This window comes from Somniosus microcephalus, chromosome 19, assembly GCF_052327205.1.
Source record: "Somniosus microcephalus isolate GS21.2 chromosome 19, FLI_Smic_1.0, whole genome shotgun sequence".
NCBI classification, from domain to species: domain Eukaryota; kingdom Metazoa; phylum Chordata; class Chondrichthyes; order Squaliformes; family Somniosidae; genus Somniosus; species Somniosus microcephalus.
This window is the reverse complement of record NC_141005.1, coordinates 26230222-26244498: the sequence shown is the minus strand read 5'-3', so window position 1 is coordinate 26244498 and position 14277 is coordinate 26230222. Positions and strand designations below refer to the sequence as shown.

The following is a 14277-nucleotide window of genomic DNA, read 5'->3' as shown; positions in this document are numbered from 1 at the left end:
ATTAAGAAGGCAAATGGTATGTTGGCCTTCATATCAAGGGGGTTCGAGTATAGGAATAGGGATACCTTACTACAGCTGTACAAGGTGCTGGTGAGACCGCATCTGGAGTATTGTGTACAGTTTTGGTCGCCCCATCTGCGGAAGGATGTTCTTGCCATGGAAAGAGTGCAACGGCGATTCACCAGGCTGATACCTGGAATGGCGGGAATGACCTACGAAGAGAGATTAAATAGTTTGGGCTTGTACTCACTGGAGTTTAGAAGATTGAGAGGGGATCTCATCGAAACATATAAAATTATGGCAGGCCTGGACAGGCTGAATTCAGAGAGAATGTTTCCAATGGCCGGGGAGCACAGAACCAGGGGCCACAGTCTAAAAATAGCGGGCAAATCATTTAAAACAGAGATGAGGAAGAATTTCTTCACTCAAAGAGTGGTGAGCCTGTGGAATTCCCTGCCACAGAGGGCTGTGAAGGTTAATTCAATAAATATTTTCAAGAGAGAATTGGATATATTTCTGAAGGCTAAGGGGATTAAGGGTTACGGAGAAAAGGCGGGGACGGGGTACTGAACTGGTAAGATCAGCTATGATCTCAGACGAAGATCAGCCATGATCTCATTGAATGGCGGAGCAGGCTCGAAGGGCCGAATGGCCTACTCCTGTTCCTATCTCTATGTATCTATGTATAATCGAAGGTGGAGAGCTCGATCCGCCACCTAAGAATCTTATCATTTTTAATCTTCCCCCTCTGTTTATTATTGAACATAAACGCTACCGACCGCTGGTCGGTAAGTAGGGTGAAGCGTTTGCCGGCTAGGTAGTGGCGCCAGTGGCGCACTGCCTCCACGATGGCTTGGGCCTCCTTTTCCACGGAGGAGTGTCTGATCTCGGGCCCTTGGAGGGTCCTCGAGAAGAAAGCTACGGGCCGCCCCGCCTGGTTGAGGGTGGCCGCCAAGGCAAAGTCAGACGCATCACTTTCCACTTGAAAGGGAGTGTTCTCGTCCACTGCCTGTAGCGTGGCCCGCTCAATATCCCGCTTAATGCTTTTGAAGGCGGCGTGGGCCTTAGCAGAGAGCGGAAATGAGGATGCTTTCAAGAGGGGGCGGGCTTTGTCGGAGTAGTTGGGGACCCATTGGGAATAATAAGAAAATAACCCCAGGCACCTTTTCAGGGCTTTGGGAGTGTTGGGCAGGGGCAGCTCCCGTAGGGGGCGCAATCGGTCGGGGTCTGGTCCGATTTCCCCATTCTCCACCACGCTGCCTAGTATGCAGAGGCGCGTGGTGTTGTAAACGCACTTGTCCTCGTTGTAGGTGAGGTTGAGTTTTTGTGCGGTTTTCAGGAACCTCTCGAGGCTCAAGTCGTGATCCTGCTGGTTGTGACCGCAGATGGTGACGTTGTCGAGGTAGGGGAAGGTTGCCTGCAAGTGGTGGTCATCGACCATGCGGTCCATCTCCCTCTGGAAGACCGAGACCCCATTCGTCACCCCAAAGGGGACTCTGAGGAATTGGTGGAGGCGTCCGTTCGCCTCGAAGGCGGTGTACGGGCGGTCCTCTGGTCTGATAGGGAGCTGGTGGTACGCTGACTTGAGGTCGATGGTGGAGAACACCCGGTGTTGGGCGATTTGGTTCACCATTTCTGATATGCGGGGTAGCGGGTAGGCGTCTAGTTGGGTGTACCTGTTGATCGTTTGGCTATAGTCGATCACCATCCGTTTCTTCTCGCTACCCCTTACCACCACCACTTGGGCGCGCCACGGGCTGTTGCTGCGTTCAATAATGCGCTCCTTCAGGAGCCTGTCTACCTCGGTCGTGATAAACCGCCTGTCCTCCCAGCTGTACCTCCTGCTTTTGGTCGCTATTGGCCGGCAGTTAGGGGTAAGGTTCGCGAATAGTGAAGGCGGCTTTACCTTCAGGGTAGCCAGACTGCACACTGTGAGGGGCGGCTGGGACCCACCGTAATTGAGCGTGATGCTTTGGTGGTAGCACTGGAAATCCAGGCCCAAGATCACGCTCGCACATAGATTCTTCATGATTAGTACTTTAAAATTATCGTATACAGTTCCGTTAACGGACAATTGTACCGTGCAGTAACCCATAATGGTCGATGTCTGGGTTTTATCAGCCATAGAGATGGTACCCCGAGTAGGGACCACCTTTAGGGAGAGTTGTTGTGCCAGTTCAGGGTGGATAAAACTCTCCGTGCTTCCACTGTCAATTAAACATTTAACCCCGCACCCGTTTACCTCGATGTCCACCATTGATTTGGATAGCGGGTGCGGCCTGGTCTGGTCCACTGTGACCGATGCCACTGTAGGGCCCTGATCGAGACAAGATGGCGTCCACGCTGTCTGCTCACAAGATGGCGGACCCCACGAGGTCGGGCAAGATGGCATCCAAGATGGCCGCTCCCACGGCGCACACGCGGCGGTGGCGGGTTTTCCGGCGGGGTTCCCTCTGCACACCTTCCCGAAGTGCCCCTTCTTACCGCACTTAAAGCAGGTGGTGCCTTTCGCCGGGCACAGGTTTCTGGTGCGCTTCGGCTGCCCGCAGAAGTAGCAGTTGGGTCCCCGACGCGTCGCGGCTGTCGTAGGGCTTCTGGGGGGAGAGCGGGGCCCCGACGGTGTCGGGCTGCCGGGCGGGGAAGATGCCTTCCAAGATGGCGGCGCCCTTGGTGCACACGTGGCGGCGTGGACGGCACGGGCTGAAGAGTAGGTGTCCGAGTTTCTCTGGGCCACATCCAGGGATCGCGCTGTGTCCACAGCCTGTTTCAGGTCCAATCCTGTTTTTTCCAGCAGTCTCTGTCGGATGTAAGTGGAGCTGAGGCCTATGATAAAGGCATCGCGAACAAGCTCGTCAGTGTACACTGCGGCTTTTACATCTTGGCACTTGCAGTCTTTGCCAAGCGTTTTCAGGGTGCCTAGGAACTCATCCAGCGATTCCCCAGGTCGCTGTGCGCGAGTAGCGAGCAGATGCCTAGCGTACACCTCGTTCGTAGGCTGCTGGTAATGCGCCTTTAAGATGTCGCAGGCGGCCGGGTACGTGTCGGCGTCTTGGATGAGGGGGTAAACCCGGTGGCTTACCCAATTCCGCAGAATTCCGAGTTTCATACTCGCAGCGTCCGTAGCGCCTGTGACGGCTGCGGAATTGTCCAGGAAGAATTCCATACACATAAACCAGTGTCCGAAGCGTGCCGATGCGTCCGAAGCATGCTGGTCCAAATCCAAACGTTCGGGTTTCAAGAGTTGATCCATTGTGTTGAAAAGTAAGTTAATAAAATTGATGTGCCTCAATAAATCCGAGACTCAAAGTTAGCGGAACAAAACAAGGCTTTTATTAACTTAGAAGGTAACACACAGTGGAGAGGTATCTTCCATCCAGAGGTCTGCTGTACTGGATGTGAGGCAGGCTAAGCCTGCTTACATAGGGGCCAGGTATGGGCGGAGCCCTACACACAATACAATACAATGGTGAGGAAACGGAACTGAGGTAAGGGAAATGAAACTGAAACCAAACCACAGTCACAGGCAGAGAATACCGATGAGTGATGAATGGCATATTTCATCACAAAGAGGTCTTACAGCAATTGTACAGGGCCTTGGTGAGACCACACCTGGAGTACCGTGTACAGTTCTGGTCTCCTACCTAAGGAAGGGTATACTTGCCTTAGAGGCAGTGCAATGAAGGTTCACTAGATTGATTCCTGGGATGAGGGGGTTGTCCTATGAGGAGAAATTGAGTAGATTGGCCCTATACTCTCTGGACTTGAGAAGAATGAGAAGGGATCTCATTGAAACATTTAATATTCTGAGGGGGTTTGACAGGGTAGATGTTGAGAGGTTGTTTCCCCTGACTGGAGAGTCTAGAACTAGAGGGAATAGTCTCAGGATAAGGGGTAGGCCATTTAAGACTGAGATGAGGAGGAATTTCTCACTCAGAGGGTTGTGAATCTTTGGAATTCTCTACCCCAAAGGGCTGTGGATGCTGAATCATTGAGTATATTCAATGCTGAGATCGATTGATTTTTGGACTCTAGGGGAATCAATCGATGTGGAGATTGGGGGGAAAGTGGAGTTGAGGTCAAAGATCAGCCATAATTTAATTGAATGGGGGCGAAGGCTCGATGTGTCGCATGGCCTACTCCTGCTCCTAATTCTTATGTTCTTAAATTCAGGTTACATAAGCATTGCAAAGTTAGGATAGATTTGTCCACTGAAGCACTCTTGCAGGTTTCAACTGCCCACCATGACCATGGAAATGACACTCTACCTTCAATTTGGGATGCGATCCTCAGCCTTGTGTTTAGACGGGGAGAGGGGTTTTGCTGCACCTCACTTGTACTGGTGGAGAGGGACACCTGCAATTTCAGGCCCAAAGCTTTCATAAGAACATAAGAAATAGGAGCAGGAGTAGGCCATTTGGCCCTTCGAGCCTGCTCCACCATTCAATAAGATCATGGCTGATCTTCTACCTCATTTCCACTTTCCTGAACTATCCCCATATCCCTTGATTCCCTTAATATTCAAAAATCTATCAATCTCTGTCTTGAATATACTCAACGACTGAGCCTCCACAGCCCTCTGGGGTAGAGAATTCCAAAGATTCACCACCCTCTGAGTGAAGAAATTTCTCCTCATCTCAGACCTAAATGGCCGACCCCTTATTCTGAGACTGTGACCCCTGGTTCTAGACTCCCCAGCCAAGGGAAACATCCTCCCTGCATCTACCCTGTCAAGCCCTGTAAGAATTTTGTATGTTTCAATTAAATAGATCAATTGATACCTGTGAGGCAATGTATTTTTATATGGGTATTGTTTAGATGATTACTTCCATTTTCTCAGTTAAATTGTCACAAATAAAACATTTAATAAAATAAATGTAGAGATGATGTTTTTAAGATAATAACTGTTCAATACCCGACTACAGCTTCAAACAGGAAACAGATTCTACTGAGTCACTGCTCAGCTGCTATTGCTCTGTTGTTGTTTTAGAATGTGGCGTCAGAAAGGAATCTGAAAGTGAGACAGATCAGAGCCCAGAACCTGTTACCTGCAGCAAGGTTCTGTCAGTGCTGCTGATCCTGAGTTCATTTCTCAGACACTGAGGGGAGGGAGCTTTGGGGAAATGAAGCTTCAGCTCAGATCTCACTGGTCTGTTGTGGTAACAGAGCAGGAGGGAGTTGGGCAATCAGAGGGTGGCAGAGCTGTGACGTTCTGAAAGTGTTGCGTCCGTGTATAATACGACACAGACTGCGGAGAACGGTACAACAGGTGTTTACTCAACGTGGCTCACACTGCAACTGATCTGTACAGATTACTACTCAGTGTTATATACAGGTGTGGTCACTGCCGGTACTGCAGTATACATGAGCTGTAAAACATAGCTTCCCCCCTTAAAGGTATATACATTACAATTCCTCCCCTTTTAGATTAACAGTGCCATAACACTCATTTAACAATTAAATATCAAACTAATTACAATTAACACTTTTAACATGCAACATTAGCTGAAAATAGTCTATTTATATATTCAGTCTTTGGGGAGGCTTCCTGATCCTTTCTGGATAGCGCCTTTCTCTTGGTGCGGAGGCGATTCTGGCCCCCTGTTGTCGGTTGGTTCATCAGCTTCCGATGCTACTGTTTCTGGGGTAGATGCGACCTGTATGTCAGGTTCATAACCAGGTACGTATGGGCGAGGCATGGGGTTGACTTGTTCCTGTGACTCTAGGATCTGGTCAGCATGGCGTCTCACGATGCTCTCCCCAACGTCGTGTGCATATTGTTCCTGGCTGCCATTTTTCTGTTCGGTAGTCGCGGGCCAAGACTGGTTGCCCTACATTGAAGCTCCTTGTTGGCTTCTCATGGATGTGCTGGAATTGCTTACTCTCAACATCTCTTCGTACGTTTGGTCTGAGCAAATCCAGGCGAGATCTTAACCTTCGGTTAAAGAACATCATGGCTGGGGCCTGGTTGGTGACTGCATGTGTCGCGTTCCGGTAGGCGAACAGGAAATTGTCCACCTTGTGCTGCAGCGGAATGTTGTCATTGTACATAGCCTTTATTGCCTTCTTAAAGGTTTGTACAAAACTCTCAGCCAATCCATTTGTGGCTGGATGATACGGGGCGGATGTGTAATGCCTTACTCCATTCTTTTTCAAGAACCTCCGGAACTCTTCGGACACAAACTGTGGTCCGTTGTCAGAGCAAATCTGTTCTGGCAAGCCATTCCTGGCAAAAATGGTCCGTAGGACTGCAATAGTTTTCTCCGTGGTGGTGGAGGACATTTTGATGACCTCAGGCCATTTCGAGTGCGCATCCACGGCTATTAAAAACATTGAGTCCATGAATGGACCAGCAAGATCAATATGCACCCGTTGCCATGGAGATGAGGGCCACTCCCATGGGTGTAGAGGGGCCTGTGGTGGTGCATTTTGGACTTTCTGGCATCCTGAGCAGCTCTTGGTCAGGTCCTCGATTTGTTTATCGATTCCCGGCCACCACACATAGGCTTTTCATTTTTACCCCTCCCAGATGACCCTCATGAAGCTCATTGAGCACTCTATCCCTTAACTTGGGTGGAATTACCACTCGGGATCCACACATCAAGGTCCCCCGGCACACTGACAGCTGTTCTCTCCTTGTCAAGAATGCTGGCAACAGTGAGTCGCCATGTGCTGGCCATCCCTTCACCGTCAAATCATATACCCGAGACAGTGTCGGGTCATTTCGGGTTTCCTTTTCGATACAAGCGTTAGTTACCGGTAGGTATTCAACTATAGTCGAATGGAATATTTCGACAGGATCCACTACTGGTGCTTCCTCCGCAGTAGGCAGTGGCAGGCGTGAGAGCCCATCAGCATTTCCATGCTGTTTCGTGCCCTTATATTCAATCTCATAGTGGTGCGCCCCTAGAAAAAGTGACCATCTTTGTAGTCGTTGTGCAGTCATCACCGGAACGCCCTTCTTCGGATTAAAAATGGAGACAAGAGGCTGGTGATCAGTCAGCAAGGTGAATTTCTGCCCATGCAGTTAGTGATTGAACTTTTTCACTCCCCACACTAGGCTGAGAGCCTCCCTGTCAATTTGGGTGTAGTTACGCTCGGCTGAGGTTAGTGATCGTGACGCAAAGGCTATTGGCTTCTCTGAGCCGTCCGAGAATTTGTGCGACAGCACCGCTCCAATGCCATAGGGTGACGCATCACATGCCAACCGAATTGGTAATGCTGGGTTGTAATGGGCCAATACCTCTTTCGATGTGATTAGTGTTTTGCTCTTCTGGAAAGCTCATCTACATTCGTCACTCCACTTCCATGGCACCCCAGTTTGCAGTAGGGTGTTCAGTGGGTGTAGTATTGTAGACAAAGTTGGCAAGAACTTATGGTAGTAGTTTACCAGCCCGAGGAACGACCTCAGTTGTGACACATTTTCCGGTGCTGGAGCCTTGACTACTGCCTCAATCTTCTCTGGGGACTTATGTAACCCCTCTTTATCGATAACGTGGCCACAATACGAGATCTGTTTTCTAAAAAACTCGCATTTGGGGCGGTTAGCTCGGAGCCCATATTCCTGCAATCTAGTGAGCACCTGCTCCAGGTTGGCAAGGTGATCACTGTCATTTTCGCCCATGACCAGGATGTCGTCCAAATAACACTGGGTCCCTGGGATCCCTTGCAGGACTTGTTCCATTGCCCTCTGCCAAATAGCCGGAGCTGATGCTACCCCGAATACCAGCCAGTTGTATTGGTAGAGACCTTTATGGGTGTTGATTGTGAGGTATTTTTTGATGCTTCTTCTACCTCCATTTACAGATACGCCTGGGCCAGATCAATCTTAGTGAAGCGTTTCCCTTCAGATAGCGAGGCGAAAATATCTTCAATCCGCGGAAGTGGATATTGTACGGTGTGACGGACCGGGTTCACTGTTACCTTAAAGTCCCCACAGATGCGAACCTTCCTTGGTTCCCCAGGCGTGCTGCTCAACGACTTTTTCATCACAGGGACGATGGGTGTAGCCCACTCGCTCCAGTCTACCTTGGACAGTACACCTGAACGTTCCAGACTCTCCAGCTCTGCTTCGACGGCTGGGCGGATCGCATAAGGTACCGGTCTGGCCCTAAAAAAGTTTTGAGCTTGCGTTTTCTTCAATTTTAATCGTCGCTGTCATGCCTTTTAGTGTTCCGAGTCCTTGCTGGAACACTTCTTTCGCGTCAGTTAGGATCTTTGACAGTCGCCCAGGTGTGATGTCGTCATCCTTTTTGTCAGCCACAGTCAGTGCCTGTATGGAATGCCAATCCAGTTGTATTTTCCGGATCCACTCACGTCCCAGTAATGGTGGTCCTCCATCTTGCAATACATACAGGTCTAGTTTTGGTGTTTCCTTACCGTTATATATAACGGTCACCCTTTGTCTGAACTATTCTCCGTTATCTTATGTACCTTCTTGTACTTTCCTTTGGTCGGTTTCTTATTGCTGGTTTTCTTTCCCGACCTGCAGACTCGTGCTATGTGTCCTACTTTTCCACACTGTCTGCACACTTTGTCTTTGAACCAGCAATCATTCTGGTCATATGTTGTTCTGCCGCAGCGATAGCACTTCTCTGTTCCATATGACATTTCGTTTGTGCCATATTCTTGCGGTCTCTGTTGTATCTCTGCAGCGCCCCGTGCTGCTGCTTCATATGATACCGCAATGCTGAAAGCCTTTTCCAGCGTAAGGTCCTTTTCAGATAAAAGCCGTTTCTGGGTTCCTTCACTTTGAAGCCCACACACAAACTTGTCCCTTAAGGTATCTGCCAGTCCCGCTCCAAACTGGCAGTGTTTCAATAGTTTGCGCAGTTCTGTTAAATAATCAGCATTGCTTTCATCCTTATGCTGGTTCCGTTTGTGAAACTTGAATCTTTCTGCTATCAGCAGCGGTGTGGGGTTTAAATGTTCCTTTAGTATCGTTACTATGTCTTCAAAACTCTTTTCCATTGGCTTCGTTGGGGTTACTAGATTTTGTAATAAACCATACGTCTTTGCACCCATTAAATTTAACAATACCGATGCTTTCTTGTCATTTGCCTTGCAGTACACCTCTATTCGTTCGACATATGTAGTCCAATCTTCGACTTCATTGTCAAATGCGGTGATACTGCCACTCTTCGGCATTTTGGGTGTGGTTTAAAATGGCGTCTCCCAATGGCTTAAGATGGCGTCTCCCGCTTTCCTTCCTCCCCCGCTGCTGCCGACGCCGCTCCCGGCGGTTCTCGTGACAATGGCGGCGCCCTGTAGGTTTCGCGCGCTTCTCCTGCACTGCTGCCAACGCCGCTCTCGGCGGTCCTCGTGGCAATGGCGGTGCCTCGCGGGTTTCTGCGCATCTCTCTCTCCCTCTCTCCGATGCTGCTCGGCCCCTGAACACCGGCTGCGCCCTGTGCGCTCTGCCCTCTCTCTCTCTCCCCGTCAACACTGCTCGGTCCTTTGCTGTGCCGCTCGGTCGGGCTCTAGCGTGCCGCTGTCCGGGAAGGGTCGGCGCACTACCTGTTGCCAGCCCGTTTCGCTGGACCACCTCGACCTGAAAGCCAAGCCTGGCTCTCGACAGCCTCCCCCGCAATTCTCGAGTCTCTGCTGGATGACTGGGCGGTTGCCCGTGGTCGACGCCCGAGTCTCTGGCCTTGACCTCCAATCCACTGATCTCCAGGAACGAATCCCCGGGAGGTGATGCAGAGTTGCAGGTAGGTTCGAACCTGCCTCGTCGCCAATGTTGCGTCTGTGTATAATACAACACAGACTGCGGAGAACGGTACAACAGGTGTTTACTCAACGTGGCTCACACTGCAACTGATCTGTACAGACTACTACTCAGTGTTATATACAGGTGTGGTCACTGCCGGTACTGCAGTATACATGAGCTGTAAAACATAGTTCCCCCCTTAAAGGTATATACATTACAGAAAGTGGGTTTGAGAATAAAAGGAGGAGGGAGCCAGAGACACAGTGAGAGAGGATTGTTTAACAGAGAGAAACACAGAAGAGGCGGAGCAAGACACCGGGGAGCTGAAGCAGAGAGTTTTATTCACTTATTCCATCCTGATCTGAGAGATTGTGTGTGGAGAAAAACAGAGAAGACAAACTGCTCAGAAAAGTGAATCAGGAAAGTTTCTGCAGATCAACTTTCCTTCAGATTCGCCTGGACGTGTGTTTCCAGCGAGGTTTGTGAGTTTATTCTGTCTTTTATTTAGGAATCTCAATATTCTAATTCTAGACTTTAAAACGGGTTGTTTTGAATCTCAATGAAATTCACAATTTCCAACAAGTAATTAAAATTCTCTGAACTGGGTGAGAAAACATATCAAAGGACTCATTAAAAAACTGTAGTCTGTAAGTTACTGTTGACAATATTACCTACATCTGTGGTAGGTAAAATATTGGAGTCCATTATTAAGGAGACAGTAACAGGAGATTTGGATAATCATAATTTAATAGGACAAAGTCAGCATGGTTTTATGAAGGGGAAGTCAAGTTTGACAAATTTGCTGGAGTTCTTTGAGGAAGTAACATATAGGGTGGATAAAGGGGAACCAGTGGACATAGTGTATTTAGACTTCCAAAAGGCATTTGACAAGGTGCCACACAAAAGATTATTGCTTAAGATAAAAAATCACGGGATTGGGGGTAATATTCTGGCATGGATAGAGGATTGGCTATCTAACAGAAAGCAGAGAGTTGGGATAAATGGTTCATTCTCGGACTGGCAATCAGTAACTAGTGGTGTTCCACAGGGGTCAGTGCTGGGTCCCCAACTCTTTACAATCTACATTAACGATTTAGAGGAGGGGACCGAGTGTAACATATCAAAGTTTGCAGATGATACTAAGATGGGAGGGAAAGAAGTGAGTGAGGAGGACATAAAAAACCTGCAAGGGGACATAGACAGGCTAAGTAAGTGGGCAGAGATTTGGCAGATGGAATACAATGCTGGAAAGTATGAGGTTATGCACTTTGGCAGGAAAAATCGTAGAGCAAGTTATTATCTTAATGGCAAGAAACTGGAAAGTACTGAAGTACAAAGGGATCTGGGGGTCCTGGTGCACGAAACTCAAAAGGTTAGTATGCAGGTGCAGCAAGTGATTAAGAAGACCAATGGAATGTTGGCTTTCATTGCTAGGGGGATAGAATATAAAAATAGGGAGGTATTGCTTCAGTTGTACAAGGTATTGGTGAGACCGCACCTGGAATACTGCATACAGTTTTGGTGTCCATACTTAAGAAAAGACATACTTGCTCTCGAGTCAGTACAAAGAAGGCTCACTCGGTTAATCCCGGGGATGAGGGGATGGACATATGAGGAGAGGTTGAGTAGATTGGGACTCTACTCATTGGAGTTCAGAAGAATGAGAGGCGATCTTATTGAAACATACAAGATTGTGAAGGGGTTGGATCGGGTGGATGCGGGAAGGATGTTCCCGATGATGGGTGAAACTAGAACTAGGGGGCATAGTCTTAGAATAAGGGGCTGCTCTTTCAAAACTGAGATGAGGAGGAACTACTTCACTCAGAGGGTGGTAGGTCCATGGAATATGCTGCCCCAAAAAGCTGTAGAAGCTACATCATTACATAAATTTAAAACAGAAATAGACAGTTTCCTAGAAGTAAAGGGAATAAAGGGTTATGGGGAACGGGCAGGAATTTGGACATGAGTCTAGGTTCGGATCGGTCATGGCCCGGTGGGTAGCGGAGCAGGCCCAGGGGCCGTGTAGCCTGATCCTGCTCCTATTTCGTGTGTCTAATTCTGTTAGATTCAGGAGATGGTTCTGTGATAGTGGATTGGCGGTTAGGATCAGATCAGCCATGATCTTATTGAATGGCGGAGCAGGCTCGAGGGGCCGATTGGCCTACTCCTGCTCCTATTTCTTATGTTCTTATGTTCTTATGTTAATATTAGGAGACAAAATGTGTCATTTGTTCATCTGCCATTTTAATGGAGGCATTCACCTGTTTAAAACAATGCATCAAGCATTTATTAACTAATATTACCCAGGTAATTTCTTGCTTTTAAATAGAAAGGCTCCTCTGAGTCTGAGAGAAACCATTCCTGTACAGGACAGCTCTCTGCTGCTTGGTTTTCCATAACTGTACAGATTTCATTCATAGATCAAGAGAAAACCCACAGAATTTCAGAGCCCGGGATCTTATCTCCCCATTAACCTGAGTCTCAGACTCTTAAACGTTACACAGCTCACTGAGGGCTTCTTCTGGCAGATGCCCAGTATTGCAGCTCAGTACCCAGCGCACCCCCTGGGTCCCTGAATATTTTAACAATGTCAGGCTGGGGCAGAAAAGACATATCTCCGTGCAAAAGGGGGATCAGGTTGGGAATCTGCCATTTGTTGCCTGGCTGTCAGTAAGGAGTGTGTGAAGAATATTGGTTTGTTTGGGATTCAGATATCAGTAGGAAGCCAGATTGGATTGACATTACTGTAGGTGCATTTACACAAGACTTGATCCTCAGCATCTGCCTGTACAGCCAATGCCTGGGACAATGTGTAGTGTGTTTAAAATTCTATCATTCATTCTTTGCAATTGATCTGTGATATAAAGCGTCCCAGTCACTGACGTCCTGTTCATTTCTCAACAGCAATTTGAGGAGATGAGACTCCAGGTGAAGTTTATGACCGGTGAGGGGATCGAACTTGAGATCGATCCTTCCATCCAAGTGTCGACTCTCAAGATGAAAATATATGAAAAGACCAGGGTGCCCACTTACCAGCAGCGTCTGGTGGTGCAGAACGGGAGCAGCGTGGAGCTGAGGGACGACAGGAGGCTGTCCGACTAAAGTGTCTCTCCCAGCGACGCTATCATGCTGATCGTCAAGAACGAGGAGCACATGCAGATATTCCTGAAGAACGACAAGGGGAGCACATCTACATACGATGTTCTGCCCTCTGAGTCTGTTCAGAATTTTAGAGCACAAGTACAACGGCAGGAGGGTGTCCCACCCGAGCAGCAGCGCCTGATGTATGAGGGGAAACAGCTGGAAGATGGCCGGTTGCTCTCCAACTACAACATTAAGGCTCAGGGCACCATCTTTCTCCTGCTCCGTCTACGGGGTGGTTAACCTGCGCTTACAGCGGGCTTTACTATGGAAATTCTTCACTTTTTTCATAACATTCCGGTTTCTGATGTGCAGTTTGTGAGAGGCCAAGCTTGCACCGTCACTGACTTGTCCATTACACTTTGGCTCTCATTCCTGTCTCCCCTGGTACACTTTGTAACAGCAGGAAGTTTGGTCACCTGTTAATGTCTGGCTCCAGAATGATGCCGACTGAGGCCTGGGAGTAGGTCACCTTCCTGCATTCTCAGCTCGGAAAAGATGCTGATTCAAGACACTGGATGTGAACTTTACAAGAAAGAGCAATGTCATTAACGACAGCAGGAATCGGGGGACTGGTGATGCAGTGTGTTAGATACTGACCTTTGACCACTGATACCTCTAGTCAAATCAAGCCCGGCCCCATAGGTCAAAAGTATGTTCTGTGACCCTTCAGGGCTCTACGGAAGAGTTAGGCTAATCTCAGTCTGGCCCCTAATGAGTCCACAGCACAAAACCCATTCAGTACTATTTGACTTTCTCATTCCGAGCGGCCATAAGATAGCCGATGTGGCAATTCCAAAAACGATACACTGTGCAGGAGGGGCCACATCACTTTGTTGAAGCCAAAAATTCCCCACACAAAGATCATAAAAAGTTCGATGAAGATAGTCTTTCTGCTTCACTTTAAAATGATTCGAGGTAGTCTGCAAGTATTTGCTTTAGCCTCAGTGTGTTCTCAGAGAAATGTATGTGTTCAGCTTAGGAATGCTTTAGTATGAGCACTTTACAAAGCAGAGTGTATCAGGCCTGGACTTTGTATATGCCAAAATATCCAAAATGATTTGAAACTAATGTTGTTCATTTTAATAAAAATCTAAATGTTTCTTTATTTCTGTCTCTTAAGTGCGTGATGCTGTTAATTGTCTGTGGATCTGTGAGCGTTATATTCGGGATCCACATTTAAACCCAGTTTTAGATAAATCGCCCGAACCAAGTGTTGATTAAAGAATCGGCTGTGACTGAGGCACCTATTAACAGAGTCAACCAATCTCACCGGCCCAAATCCCCATTTCATATTTAGCACAATTGAATGATTATATTGGCCTGGATTTTGCGTTCAGCGGCGAAGGAATGCGTTCACTGTGCTGACAGCTGCCCACAGAGATTTTGGGGGCTTTTGAGCAGAGAATTGCTGTCATTGGGTGTCTGAT

General features: G+C 48.2%; 2 protein-coding genes across 2 annotated transcripts in view; one reads left to right on the top strand and one right to left on the bottom strand.

The window, feature by feature from the left end:
* LOC147104243 (polyubiquitin-like) overlaps window positions 1-14277 on the bottom strand; it is a 115158-nt gene that overhangs the window by 83398 nt on the left and 17483 nt on the right. The gene's annotated exons all lie outside the window — the stretch shown is intronic.
* On the top strand, window positions 12336-13908 carry LOC147104244 (ubiquitin-like). Its single transcript, XM_085961442.1, has one exon. It carries the CDS (start codon window positions 12833-12835, stop codon window positions 13088-13090), a length of 258 nt encoding a protein of 85 aa, XP_085817568.1. The 5' UTR covers window positions 12336-12832; the 3' UTR covers window positions 13091-13908.

Coding starts and splice junctions, on each gene's coding strand:
- LOC147104244 (XM_085961442.1), top strand. CDS start 12,833: ATGCTGATCGTCAAGAACGAGGAGCACATGCAGATATTCCTGAAGAAC.